At 40.5% G+C, this 15475-nt stretch overlaps 1 protein-coding gene across 2 annotated transcripts in view; it reads left to right on the forward strand.

The window, feature by feature from the left end:
- The window catches only part of KLHL28 (kelch like family member 28), a 305199-nt gene that overhangs the window by 104606 nt on the left and 185118 nt on the right, over nucleotides 1-15475 (forward strand). For both annotated transcript variants that reach the window (XM_053697850.1, XM_053697851.1), the window contains exon 3: nucleotides 9795-10238. In XM_053697850.1, the coding sequence (XP_053553825.1) occupies nucleotides 9795-10238 (444 nt within the window). The remainder of the gene's footprint in view (nucleotides 1-9794; nucleotides 10239-15475) is intronic.

Genomic DNA, 15475 nt, shown 5'->3' on the forward strand with positions numbered 1-15475 from the left:
TAGTCATTTTTTTGTGCTATTTTTCACACACGTACTTTAGGCATGGATTTTCAGTTCCTGTTATGTGTTACTGCCAAAAAACACCTCGATATGTGTTCAACAACATCTCCTGAGTACAGTGATACCACCCATGTATAGGTGTGTCGGGTTCTCTGGGGGCTAAATGGCCTTATTTTTAGGTAGCGCATTCCAGTTTTTCAACTTGGAATTTTCACATCGGTCATCATGCACCCATGTCCTATTTGGGACATTTCTGAAGCTGGCCAATGGAATTTACCCCCATCAAACCATATATTTTTGAAAAGTAGACACCCTAGGGTATTTCAAATGCTGGTATTTTAACACTTTCCATGCACTAATTCAACCACTAGTCTTTGTGAAAAATAGCACAAAAAAATGACTACCCAAAACTTTGACAAAGACTAGTGGTTAAATTAGCATTTGAAATACCCTAGGGTGTCTACTTTTCAAAAATATATGGTTTGGTGGGGGTAAATTCCATTGGCCAGCTTCAGAAATGTCCCAAATAGGACATTGGTGCATGATGACCGATGTGAAAATTCCAAGTTGAAAAACTGGAATGCGCTACCTAAAAATAAGGCATTTTAGCCCCCAGAGAACCCGACACACCTATACATGGGTGGTATCACTGTACCCAGGAGATGCTGCTGAAGACATATTAGGGTGATATTTGGCAGTAACCCTTAACATTATCAGTAAATGTATTCTTAAATTGCTATTTTGTCAAAAAATCCAATTATTTCTCCCCCCCCCCCCCAAACTTTGGCATAGATTGGTAGTAAAATGGTTGCATGAAAAAAGTCAAAATACCCCAAGTTTAATACCTTAGGTTGTCTTCTTTTAAAAAATATATACATTTGAAGGGTTATTCATGGATTCCTGACAGATATTGGTGTTACAATGTAACTATCGCCAATTTTGAAAAAACATGGTTTTGAAATAGCAAAGTGCTACTTGTACTTATTGCCCTATAACTTGCAAAGAACATGTAAACATTGGGTATTTCTAAACTCGACAAAATTTTGAAACTGTTTAGCATTAGTATTTTATGGTGGTTGTAGATGTGTAAGAGATTTTGGGGCTCAAAGTTAGAAAAAGTGCATTTTCTTTCCATTTTTTCCTCATATTTTATAAAAAAATTTTTTATAGTAAATTATAAGATATGATGAAAATAATGGTATCTTTTGAAAGTCCATTTAATGGCGAGAAAAACGTTATATAATATGTGTGGGTACAGTAAATGAGTAAGAGGAAAATTATAGCTAAACACAAACATCGCAGAAATGCAAAAATAGCCTTGGTCCCAGATGGTCAACAAATTGAAAAGTGGTCTGGTCACTAAGGGGTTAAAGGGACAGTAAAGTCAAAATTAAAGTTAAATTGATTGGACAACTTTCCATTTTAGTTCTGTTATCAATGTTGCTTAGTTCTCTTGGTATACTTTGTTAAAGAGTAATCCTAGGTGAGCTCAGAAGCATGAAAGTGTCTTTAGCCATCTGGTAGCAGTGTTTGCAGCATTGTTTATAGCAATGTAATATATAGTTACAAACTCTACTGCTATAGACACATCCTATCTCCTAAGCTCCTATCAACCTACCTAGGTTTAGTCTTCAACAAAGAATTCCAAGAACAAAGCAAATTTGATAACAGTATTCTCTCTTAATCATTAAAGTTTAATTTTGACTGTACCTTTTAAGATTTGGAAAACCCCATCTGTTCTAGTTCACAATTTTTTCTGCTGTGACAATGGTATCCACTGTTTTAATTCTGTAAATGGACTTTCTAATGTCATAATAAAATGTTCTGATTTGTTAGAGCATTATATTATTACACAGTTGCTTGTTACCGTGTGTTTAACCCCTTTATCTCATCTTGTGCAATTGTATGAGTTACATTGTGTTGCATTAGTTACCTGTGAGCATTTGTGTAGTAATAGAATGCTGTGATGTGACTGTGTGTGTATGTATGTATGTATGTATGTATGTATGTATGTGTATATATATATATATATATATATATATATATATATATATATATATATATATATATATATATATATATATATATATGTATATGTGTGTGTATATATATATATATATATATGTGTGTGTGTGTATATATATATGTATGTGCGTGTGTGTGTGTATATATATATATATATATATATGTGTGTGTATGTGTGTATATATATATATATATATATATATATATATATATATATATAATTTTTTTATTGTTGATATGCTTGCACACATGTATAATTATGCTAAGATATTATTTCTCCAACATAGGTGTGTCCGGTCCACGGCGTCATCCTTACTTGTGGGATATTCTCTTCCCCAACAGGAAATGGCAAAGAGCCCAGCAAAGCTGGTCACATGATCCCTCCTAGGCTCCGCCTACCCCAGTCATTCTCTTTGCCGTTGTACAGGCAACATCTCCACGGAGATGGCTTAGAGTTTTTTAGTGTTTAACTGTAGTTTTTATTATTCAATCAAGAGTTTGTTATTTTAAAATAGTGCTGGTATGTACTATTTACTCAGAAACAGAAAAGAGATGAAGATTTCTGTTTGTATGAGGAAAATGATTTTAGCACCGTAACTAAAATCCATGGCTGTTCCACACAGGACTGTTGAGAGCAATTAACTTCAGTTGGGGGAACAGGGTGCAGTCTCTTACTGCTTGAGGTATGACACATTCTAACAAGACGATGTAATGCTGGAAGCTGTCATTTTCCCTATGGGATCCGGTAAGCCATGTTTATTAAGATAGTAAATAAGGGCTTCACAAGGGCTTATTAAGACTGTAGACTTTTTCTGGGCTAAATCGATTCATTATTAACACATATTTAGCCTTGAGGAATCATTTAATCTGGGTATTTTGATAAGATTATATCGGCAGGCACTGTTTTAGACACCTTATTCTTTAGGGACTTTCCCTAATCATTGTCAGAGCCTCATTTTCGCGCCGGTATGGCGCACTTGTTTTTGAGAACAATGGCATGCAGCTGCATGTGTGTGGAGCTCTGATACATAGAAAAGTCTTTCTGAAGGCATCATTTGGTATCGTATTCCCCTTTGGGCTTGGTTGGGTCTCAGCAAAGCAGATTCCAGGGACTGTAAAGGGGTTAAATATAAAAACGGCTCCGGTTCCGTTATTTTAAGGGTTAAAGCTTCCAAATTTGGTGTGCAATACTTTTAAGGCTTTAAGACACTGTGGTGAAATTTTGGTGAATTTTGAACAATTCCTTCATACTTTTTCGCAATTGCAGTAATAAAGTGTGTTTAGTTTAAAATTTAAAGTGACAGTAACGGTTTTATTTTAAAACGTTTTTTGTGCTTTGTTATCAAGTTTATGCCTGTTTAACATGTCTGAACTACCAGATAGATTGTGTTCTGACTGTGGGGAAACCAAGGTTCCTTCTCATTTAACTATATGTATTTTATGTCATAAAAAAATTTAGTAAAAATGATGCCCAAGATGATTCCTCAAGTGAGGGGAGTAAGCATGGTACTGCATCATCCCCTCCTTCGTCTACACCAGTCTTGCCCATACAGGAGGCCCCTAGTACATCTAGTGCGCCAATACTCCTTACTATGCAACATTTAACGGCTGTAATGGATAATTCTATCAAAAACATTTTAGCCAATATGCCCACTTATCAGCGAAAGCGCGTCTGCTCTGTTTTAGAAAATTCTGTAGAGCATGAGAACGCTGATGATATGGTTTCTGAAGGGCCCCTACACCAGTCTGAGGGGGCCAGGGAGGTTTTGTCTGAGGGAGAAATTTCAGATTCAGGAAACATTTCTCAACAAGCTGAACCTGATGTGATTACTTTTAAATTTAAGTTGGAACATCTCCGCGCTCTGCTTAAGGAGGTGTTATCCAATTTGGATGATTGTGATTATCTGGTCATTCCAGAACCACTATGTAAAATGGAAAAGTTCTTAGAGGCCCCGGGGCCCCCCGAAGCTTTTCCTATATCCAAGCGGGTGGCGTACATTGTTAGTAAAGAATGGGACAGGCCCGGTATACCTTTAGTACCTCCCCCCATATTTATAAAATTGTTTTCCTATAGTCGACCCCAGAAAGGACTGATGGCAGACAGTCCCCAAGGTCGAGGGGGCGGTTTCTACTCTACACAAGCGCGCCACTATACCCATAGAAGATAGTTGTGCTTTCCAAGATCCTATGGATAAAAAATTAGAAGGTCTGCTAAAGATGTTTGTTCAGCAAGGTTCCCTTCTACAACCAATTGCATGCATTGTCCCTGTCACTGCAGCCGTGTGTTTCTAGTTTGATGAGCTAGGAAAGGCGATTATTAGTAATTCTTCTTCTTATGAGGAGATTATGGACAGAATTCGTGCTCTTAAATTGGCTAATTCTTTCACCCTAGACGCCACCTTGCAATTGGCTAGGTTAGCGGCGAAAAAATTCTGGGTTTGCTATTGTGGCGCAGAGCGCTTTGGTTAAAATCTTGGGCAGCGGATGCGTCTTCCAAGAACAAATTGCTTGACATTCCTTTCAAGGGGAAAACACTCTTTGGCCCTGACTTGAAAGAGATTATCTCTGATATCACTGGGGGCAAGGGCCACGCCCTTCCTCAGGATAGGTCTTTTCAAGACCAAAAATAAACCTAAGTTTCGTCCCTTTCGCAGAAACGGATCAGCCCCAAGGGCTACGTCCTCTAAGCAGGAAGGTAATACTTCTCAAGCCAATCCAGCCTGGAGACCTATGCAAGGCTGGAACAAAGGAAAGCAGGCCAGGAAACCTGCCACTGCTACCAAGACAGCATGAAATGCGGGCCCCCGATCCGGGACCGGATCTGGTGGGGGGCAGACTCTCTCTCTTCGCTCAGGCTGGGGCAAGAGATGTTCTGGATCCTTGGGCGCTAGAAATAGTCTCCCAAGGTTATTCTCTGGAGTTCAAGGGGCTTCCTCCAAGGGGGAGGTTCCACAGGTCTCAGTTGTCTTCAGACCACATAAGAAGACAAGCATTCTTACATTGGGTAGAAGACCTGCTAAAAATGGGAGTGATTCATCCTGTTCCATTAGGAGAACAAGGGATGGGGTTCTACTCCAATCTGTTCATAGTTCCCAAAAAAGAGGGAACGTTCAGACCAATCTTAGATCTCAAGATCTTGAACAAGTTTCTCAAGGTTCCATCGTTCAAGATGGAAACCATTCGAACACTTCTTCCTTCCATCCAGGAAGGTCAATTCATGACCAAGGTGGATTTCAAGGATGCGTATCTACATATTCCTATCCACAAGGAACATCATCGGTTCCTAAGGTTTGCATTCCTGGACAAGCATTTCCAGTTCGTGGCGTTTTCTTTCGGATTAGCCACTGCTCCTAGGATTTTCTCATAGGTACTAGGGTCCCTTCTGGCGGTGCTAAGACCAAGGGGCATTGCTGTAGTACCTTACTTGGACGACATTCTGATTCGAGCGTCGTCCCTTCCTCAAGTAAAGGCTCACACGGACATTGTCCTGGCCTTTCTCAGATCTCACGGATGGAAAGTGAACGTGGAAAAGAGTTCTCTATCTCCGTCAACGAGGGTTCCCTTCTTGGGAACTATAATAGACTCCTTAGAAATGAGGATTTTTCTGACAGAAGCCAGAAAAACAAAACTTCTAGACTCTTGTCGGATACTTCATTCCGTTCCTCTTCCTTCCATAGCGCAGTGCATGGAAGTGATAGGTTTGATGGTAGCGGCAATGGACATAGTTCCTTTTGTGCGCATTCATCTAAGACCATTACAACTGTTCATGCTCAGTCAGTGGAATGGGGACTATTCAGACTTGTCTCCGAAGATACAAGTAAATCAGAGGACCAGAGACTCATTCCGTTGGTGGCTGTCCCAGGACAACCTGTCACAAGGGATGACCTTCCGCAGACCAGAGTGGGTCATTGTCACGACCGACGCCAGTCTGATGGGCTGGGGCGCGGTCTGGGGATCCCTGAAAGCTCAGGGTCTTTGGTCTCGGGTAGAATCTCTTCTACCGATAAATATTCTGGAACTGAGAGCGATATTCAATGCTCTCAAAGCTTGGCCTCAGCTAGCGAGGGCCAAGTTCATACATCAACCATCAGGGGGGAACAAGGAGTTCCCTAGCGATGGAAGAAGTGACCAAAATCATTCTATGGGCGGAGTCTCACTCCTGCCACCTGTCTGCTATCCACATCCCAGGAGTGGAAAATTGGGAAGCGGTTTTTCTGAGTCGTCAGACATTGCATCCGGGGGAGTGGGAACTCCATCCGGAAATCTTTGCCCAAGTCACTCAACCGTGGGGCATTCCAGACATGGATCTGATGGCCTCTCGTCAGAACTTCAGAGTTCCTTACTACGGGTACAGATCCAGGGATCCCAAGGCGGCTCTAGTGGATGCACTAGTAGCACCTTGGACCTTCAAACTAGCTTATGTGTTCCCGCCGTTTCCTCTCATCCCCAGGCTGGTAGCCAGGATCAATCAGGAGAGGGCGTCGGTGATTTTGATAGCTCCTGCGTGGCCACGCAGGACTTGGTATGCAGATCTGGTGAATATGTCATCGGCTCCACCATGGAAGCTACCTTTGAGACGAGACCTTCTTGTTCTAGGTCCGTTCGACCCACTCCAGCTGACTGCTTGGAGATTGAACGCTTGATCTTATCAAAGCGAGGGTTCTCAGATTCTGTTATTAATACTCTTGTTCAGGCCTGAAAGCCTGTAACCAGAAAAATTACCACATAATTTGGTATATCTGTTGGTGTGAATCTGCAGGATTCCCTTGGGACAAGGTTAAGATTCCTAAGAGTCTATCCTTCCTTCGAGAAGGATTGGAAAAAGGATTATCTGCAAGTTCCTTGATGGGACAGATTTCTGCCTTGTCTGTGTTACTTCACAAAAAGCTGGCAGCTGTGCCAGATGTTCTAGCCTTTGTTCAGGCTCTGGTTAGAATCAAGCCTGTTTACAAAATTTTGACTCCTCCTTGGAGTCTCAACCTAGTTCTTTCAGTTCTTCAGGGGGTTCCGTTTGAACCCTTACATTCCGTTGATATTAAGTTATTATCTTGGAAAGTTTTGTTTTTGGTTGCAATTTCTTCTGCTAGAAGAGTTTCAGAATTATCTGCTCTGCAGTGTTCTTCTCCTTATCTGGTGTTCCATGCAGATAAGGTGGTTTTGCGTACTAAACCTGGTTTTCTTCCAAAAGTTGTTTCTAACAAAAACATTAACCAGGAGATAGTTGTGCCTTCTTTGTGTCCTAATCCAGTTTCAAAGAAGGAACGTTTGTTGCACAACTTGGATGTAGTTCGTGCTCTCAAATTTTACTTAGCAGCTACTAAGGATTTCAGACAAACTTTGTCTTTGTTTGTTGTTTATTCTGGTAAACGGAGAGGTCAAAAAGCAACTTCTACCTCTCTCTCCTTCTGGATTAAAAGCATTATCCGATTGGCTTATGAGACTGCCGGACGGCAGCCTCCTGAAAGAATCACAGCTCACTCCACTAGGGCTGTGGCTTCCACATGGGCCTTCAAGAACGAGGCTTCTGTTGATCAGATATGTAAGGCAGCGACTTGGTCTTCACTGCACACTTTTTCTAAATTTTACAAATTTGATACTTTTGCTTCTTCTGAGGCTATTTTTGGGAGAAAGGTTTTGCAAGCCGTGGTGCCTTCCATTTAGGTGACCTGATTTGCTCCCTCCCTTCATCCGTGTCCTAAAGCTTTGGTATTGGTTCCCACAAGTAAGGATGACGCCGTGGACCGGACACACCTATGTTGGAGAAAACAGAATTTATGTTTACCTGATAAATTACTTTCTCCAACGGTGTGTCCGGTCCACGGCCCGCCCTGGTTTTTTTAATCAGGTCTGATAATTTATTTTCTTTAACTACAGTCACCACGGTAACATATGGTTTCTCCTATGCAAATATTCCTCCTTAACGTCGGTCGAATGACTGGGGTAGGCGGAGCCTAGGAGGGATCATGTGACCAGCTTTGCTGGGCTCTTTGCCATTTCCTGTTGGGGAAGAGAATATCCCACAAGTAAGGATGACGCCGTGGACCGGACACACCGTTGGAGAAAGTAATTTATCAGGTAAACATAAATTCTGTTTTTTATAGTTGAAATGTCACTTTATATTTTTGATGGGTCTAATTGGATATGACCTCATGGGGCTGTCTTATTCTGAACTGGGGGAGGGGTTAACTCCTTATTTAAACACTGTTTGCTCACTATTTGTTTGGTCTGATGAAGGGGTGATCCCCGAAACGTCACATTTTTTGCTAAATAAAGCACCTTTTTTGAAAATCCAGAGAGTGCAAGCTTCATCTGTACTGTATTAATCCGTGCCTGCACCCTGGTAGATGCTTTTTAAGTGAGAGTGCACATTCCTTGCTCTATATATAATCACCCCCCCCCCCCCCCCAATTATATGGGTGTCTGCATCAGTATCAGAGATAAAATGATAGACAAGTTGGTGGAAATTAATATATAGATATAGTCATTGTAGATGTCATGCAAAGCTCCCATGGTGGGAGTGGTAGCAATTTGTGAGAAATTTCCTTTCTTTTAATCATTTTGCCAGCTTAATGGGATCAGATTAATACTTTTGCAATATTATAACATGTTCTGTTATGCAAATTTTACTTAAGCTATCCAAAACACAAATTAATTGCTCAATTTACGATAGCTGTTTCTTTAGATGCACATTAAAGAGACATCAAATATTAATTCAATTTAATCAGAGCCCTTACTAAAAATCAAAATACACCTTTAGTTCATAGTTCATTACCCCCTTACCTTGTGGAGGACAGCAAAGAAAATTGCAGTTTTTGTAGTTTACGTGAACCTGCAGCCTGGTCAGTGCTGAAGCTTAATTTTTAATTTGTACTAATTGGCCCCAGCATATGAGATAATATAATTATAAATATAATCATTAAAGGGACACTGAACCCAAAGTTTTTTTTTCGTGATTCAGATAGAGCATGTAATTTTATGCAACTTTTTAATTTACTCCTATTATCAAATTTTCTTCATTCTAATGGTATCTTTATTTGAAATGCAAGAATGTAAGTTTAGATGCCGGCCCATTTTTGGTGAACAACCTGGGTTGTTCTTGCGGATTGGTGGATAAATTCACCCACCAATAAACAAGCTCTGTTCAGAGTTCTGAACCAAAAAAATTCTAAGATGCCTTCTTTTTCAAATAAAGATAGCAAGAGAAAGAAGAAAATCTAATAGGAGTAAATTAGAAAGTTGCTTAAAATTGCATGCTCTATCTGAATCACGAAAGAAAAAATTTGAGTTCAATGTCCCTTTAAGCTTTTCAAGGAGCGGATCCATTATAGCATAACCCTGCAAATTTTACTAAACAGGGCAGTTTTATATGATTATATAATGGTTTATACAAATATTTTGCGATGAAAACCCGGGATTCATGCTTATACCCTTTTATGCTAAACACTGAAAGTGATAGATTTACTGAAAGCATTTCTGCTAATACATGTAGAATGTTTATTCAGAATTTAAATGAACTCTGTTTATGTGTCTGTGTCAAATTCAGATGTTAGTGTGTTGCTGTTTCACAAGTATAAATTTAACTCCGAAAAAAGCCGACCGGTACAAAGGGCCGCCGCCTTCCGCATTATGAGGTATCAGAAACCTCCAAATGCACACGTCTACTCAATACTATGCTTATAAAATGTGTTTAGTATTTATTGTCCCTTTTAATTGTTTTGTATATTAAAGTGATTTTCAGTTTAATAAAATGTGTATTTTTATATTTTCAGTATGGAGATGTATTTTCCTCAGGATAACTCTTGGATAGGACTTGCCCCACTTGGTTCGCCTCGTTATGAATTTGCACTTTGTACTCTGGACCAAAAATTGTATGTTGTGGGGGGAATAGCAACTCACATGCGACAGGGAATCAACTATAGAAAACACGAGAATTCAGTAGAATGCTGGGATCCGGTCACAAACACATGGACAGCACTGGAGAGAATGACAGAATGCCGGAGTACTCTTGGAGCAGTTGCTTTGGCCGGCGAACTCTATGCTTTGGGAGGGTATGATGGACAATCCTGTTTACAGTCAGTTGAAAAGTACATACCCAAAGCAAAGGAATGGCAGCCAGTGGCGCCAATGATTAAAACAAGGAGTTGTTTTGCTGGCGCTGTATTGGATGGCATGATATATGCTATTGGTGGTTATGGTCCCGCTCACATGAACAGGTAAGCACCTCTTGAGAATACTGACAACTATGAACTTTAAGCAGCATTTACTACCATTTTAATTCACATCAGGAATTATGAAGCAATGACTTTTCCTTGGATACCTTATCTACTGCCAGTACCTACAGCATTAAGATAGAAGTAAGCACAGAGAACTGTAACTTATTGGCTAGACAATGGACATTCTTTTATAACTTATTTCTGTTAGATAGCTTCAATAAATATTCCAAACCGGTATGTACAAAATAGCTGAATGACTGCACAAGGAGTTCCATTTCATTAATATTTGTTGGGGTTTCATTGTGATCTATATAATGTGTATGTAGTTGGTAGCAAAAACTCATCCAACTACTTTTCCACTACGTACCTGAAGCTTTGGTATTAATAATGTAGAGGAATAGGAATTATGTTAATTTGCGTCACTTAAATAGTTGTAATACAATATAATGAAACTTAAACATATGGCCCTAATTGTTTTTATTCATTCAGCCATCTTTTTGGTATTTCTAACCACATGATCCTCTAGTTAGCTTCAAAGAATCTGTGTACTTTGTGATTCATTTGATAATGTCCCAAAAATATATTTATGGCCAGATTACAAGTGGGGCAGTATTTAACGATCCTGCTCGAGCATTAACTCCACTAGAATTAAGCATTTTGCGTGCATCGGTTAGTGCTCGTATTACATGTTGAAAGTAAACTATTTTCACTTGCGTGCTAATCCAATTCGTGTAAAATCCGAAGTTAGAATATCGCGCTTGCGATAACTTATTCCCCGATTTAAATCAATGGAACAAAAAAGGGTAAAAGAACCGTGACACACTACTCGCGTATAAACCCAACCGCATATTCTCAAGTGCGCTTACTCGACATAAAAATTTGAATATTTCACATTCCAATGTTCTTCACATAGCAAAATATGTTCTATGTATTAATAAAAAAAAATAATTTATATATATATATATATATATATATATATATATATATATATGTATAAAAAATCACAAATGAGTATAGGTACAGCACAATATCATCAAATTCAATCCAGCTGTATGAAGTGCACAGGAGAAAAAGGGTCCTGCAGTCCCCAAAAGTATAAATAGATCAATAGGATACTCCCAACACTGCTTTGTTTCTTTTTTAGGAAAACATCCTTTTATTAAATTATCAAAGTAAAACAACAGCCACGTTTCGGGCCTACATAGCCCTTATTCATGCTTTATATTACAGGTAAAGCATCTCAATTTATACCACCTGTGGTTAACAGATTAACTCCCTAATGTCATATGCATATCATCTTCTCTACGGCATACTGCCATCTAGTGGACATTAAACAATAGGAATGCCACCTGTAGATTATAATAAAAATTTGTTTAAAAACAATTTCCAAAATGTATTACTAACTATACAATTTTTAGTCTAATCTTGAAAAAGAAAAAAGCATAAAAATATACATAAACAGATTTTACAGAAACAAATTTAAATCGTAATCTCTGTTTAAACCTATCGGATAGAGGGTGCCTAACTGATGTATCCACCAAACCTCTCTTTCTCCAACATAGGTGTGTCCGGTCCACGGCGTCATCCTTACTTGTGGGATATTCTCTTCCCCAACAGGAAATGGCAAAGAGCCCAGCAAAGCTGGTCACATGATCCCTCCTAGGCTCCGCCTACCCCAGTCATTCTCTTTGCCGTTGTACAGGCAACATCTCCACGGAGATGGCTTAGAGTTTTTTAGTGTTTAACTGTAGTTTTTATTATTCAATCAAGAGTTTGTTATTTTAAAATAGTGCTGGTATGTACTATTTACTCAGAAACAGAAAAGAGATGAAGATTTCTGTTTGTATGAGGAAAATGATTTTAGCAACCGTTACTAAAATCCATGGCTGTTCCACACAGGACTGTTGAGAGGAATTAACTTCAGTTGGGGGAACAGTGAGCAGTCTCTTGCTGCTTGAGGTATGACACATTCTAACAAGACGATGTAATGCTGGAAGCTGTCATTTTCCCTATGGGATCCGGTAAGCCATGTTTATTAAGATTGTAAATAAGGGCTTCACAAGGGCTTATTAAGACTGTAGACTTTTTCTGGGCTAAATCGATTCATTATTAACACATATTTAGCCTTGAGGAATCATTTAATCTAGGTATTTTGATAAGTTTATATCGGCAGGCACTTTTTTAGACACCTTTCTCTTTAGGGGCTTTCCCAAATCATAGGCAGAGCCTCATTTTCGCGCCGGTGTTGCGCACTTGTTTTTGAGAGGCATGACATGCAGTCGCATGTGTGAGGAGCTCTGATACATAGAAAAGACTTTCTGAAGGCGTCATTTGGTATCGTATTCCCCTTTGGGCTTGGTTGGGTCTCAGCAAAGCAGACACCAGGGACTGTAAAGGGGTTAAAGTTAAAAACGGCTCCGGTTCCGTTATTTTAAGGGTTAAAGCTTCCAAATTTGGGGTGCAATACTTTTAAGGCTTTAAGACACTGTGGTGAAATTTTGGTGAATTTTGAACAATTCCTTCATATTTTTTCGCAATTGCAGTAATAAAGTGTGTTCAGTTTAAAATTTAAAGTGACAGTAACGGTTTTATTTTAAAACGTTTTTTGTACTTTGTTATCAAGTTTATGCCTGTTTAACATGTCTGAACTACCAGATAGACTGTGTTCTGAATGTGGGGAAGCCAGAGTTCCTTCTCATTTAAATAAATGTGATTTATGTGACAATGACAATGATGCCCAAGATGATTCCTCAAGTGAGGGGAGTAAGCATGGTACTGCATCATTCCCTCCTTCGTCTACACGAGTCTTGCCCACTCAGGAGGCCCCTAGTACATCTAGCGCGCCAATACTCCTTACTATGCAACAATTAACGGCTGTAATGGATAATTCTGTCAAAAACATTTTAGCCAAAATGCACACTTATCAGCGTAAGCGCGACTGCTCTGTTTTAGATACTGAAGAGCATGACGACGCTGATAATAATGGTTCTGAAGGGCCCCTAAACCAGTCTGATGGGGCCAGGGAGGTTTTGTCTGAGGGAGAAATTACTGATTCAGGGAACATTTCTCAACAAGCTGAACCTGATGTGATTACGTTTAAATTTAAGTTGGAACATCTCCGCATTCTGCTTAAGGAGGTATTATCCACTCTGGATGATTGTGACAAGTTGGTCATCCCAGAGAAACTATGTAAAATGGACAAGTTCCTAGAGGTCCCGGGGCTCCCAGAAGCTTTTCCTATACCCAAGCGGGTGGCGGACATTGTAAATAAAGAATGGGAAAGGCCCGGTATTCCTTTCGTCCCTCCCCCCATATTTAAAAAATTGTTTCCTATGGTCGACCCCAGAAAGGACTTATGGCAGACAGTCCCCAAGGTCGAGGGAGCGGTTTCCACTTTAAACAAACGCACCACTATACCCATAGAAGATAGTTGTGCTTTCAAAGATCCTATGGATAAAAAATTAGAAGGTTTACTTAAAAAGATGTTTGTTCAGCAGGGTTACCTTCTACAACCAATTTCATGCATTGTCCCTGTCGCTACAGCCGCGTGTTTCTGGTTCGATGAGCTGGTAAAGGCGGTCGATAGTGATTCTCCTCCTTATGAGGAGATTATGGACAGAATCAATGCTCTCAAATTGGCTAATTCTTTCACCCTAGACGCCACTTTGCAATTGGCTAGGTTAGCGGCTAAGAATTCTGGGTTTGCTATTGTGGCGCGCAGAGCGCTTTGGTTGAAATCTTGGTCAGCTGATGCGTCTTCCAAGAACAAGCTACTTAACATTCCTTTCAAGGGGAAAACGCTGTTTGGCCCTGACTTGAAAGAGATTATCTCTGATATCACTGGGGGTAAGGGCCATGCCCTTCCTCAGGATCGGCCTTTCAAGGCCAAAAATAAACCTAATTTTCGTCCCTTTCGTAGAAACGGACCAGCCCAAAGTGCTACGTCCTCTAAGCAAGAGGGTAATACTTCTCAAGCCAAGCCAGCTTGGAGACCAATGCAAGGCTGGAACAAGGGAAAGCAGGCCAAGAAACCTGCCACTGCTACCAAGACAGCATGAAATGTTGGCCCCCGATCCGGGACCGGATCTGGTGGGGGGCAGACTCTCTCTCTTCGCTCGGGCTTGGGCAAGAGATGTTCTGGATCCTTGGGCGCTAGAAATAGTCTCCCAAGGTTATCTTCTGGAATTCAAGGGGCTTCCCCCAAGGGGGAGGTTCCACAGGTCTCAGTTGTCTTCAGACCACATAAAAAGACAGGCATTCTTACGTTGTGTAGAAGACCTGTTAAAAATGGGAGTGATTCATCCTGTTCCATTAGGAGAACAAGGGATGGGGTTCTACTCCAATCTGTTCATAGTTCCCAAAAAAGAGGGAACGTTCAGACCAATCTTAGATCTCAAGATCTTAAACAAGTTTCTCAAGGTTCCATCGTTCAAAATGGAAACCATTCGAACAATTCTTCCTTCCATCCAGGAAGGTCAATTCATGACCACGGTGGATTTAAAGGATGCGTATCTACATATTCCTATCCACAAGGAACATCATCGGTTCCTAAGGTTCGCATTCCTGGACAAGCATTACCAGTTCGTGGCGCTTCCTTTCGGATTAGCCACTGCTCCAAGGATTTTCACAAAGGTACTAGGGTCCCTTCTAGCTGTGCTAAGACCAAGGGGCATTGCTGTAGTACCTTACTTGGACGACATTCTGATTCAAGCGTCGTCCCTTCCTCAAGCAAAGGCTCACACGGACATTGTCCTGGCCTTTCTCAGATCTCACGGATGGAAAGTGAACGTGGAAAAGAGTTCTCTATCTCCGTCAACAAGGGTTCCCTTCTTGGGGACAATAATAGACTCCTTAGAAATGAGGATTTTTCTGACAGAGGCCAGAAAAACAAAACTTCTTGACTCTTGTCGGATACTTCATTCCGTTCCTCTTCCTTCCATAGCGCAGTGCATGGAAGTGATAGGTTTGATGGTAGCGGCAATGGACATAGTTCCTTTTGCGCGCATTCATCTAAGACCATTACAACTGTGCATGCTCAGTCAGTGGAATGGGGACTATACAAACTTGTCTCCGAGGATACAAGTAAATCAGAGGACCAGAGACTCACTCCGTTGGTGGCTGTCCCTGGACAATCTGTCACAAGGGATGACCTTCCGCAGACCAGAGTGGGTCATTGTCACGACCGACGCCAGTCTGATGGGCTGGGGCGCGGTCTGGGGATCCCTGAAAGCTCAGGG

This window comes from Bombina bombina, chromosome 1 (genome assembly GCF_027579735.1).
Source record: "Bombina bombina isolate aBomBom1 chromosome 1, aBomBom1.pri, whole genome shotgun sequence".
Classification (NCBI taxonomy): domain Eukaryota; kingdom Metazoa; phylum Chordata; class Amphibia; order Anura; family Bombinatoridae; genus Bombina; species Bombina bombina.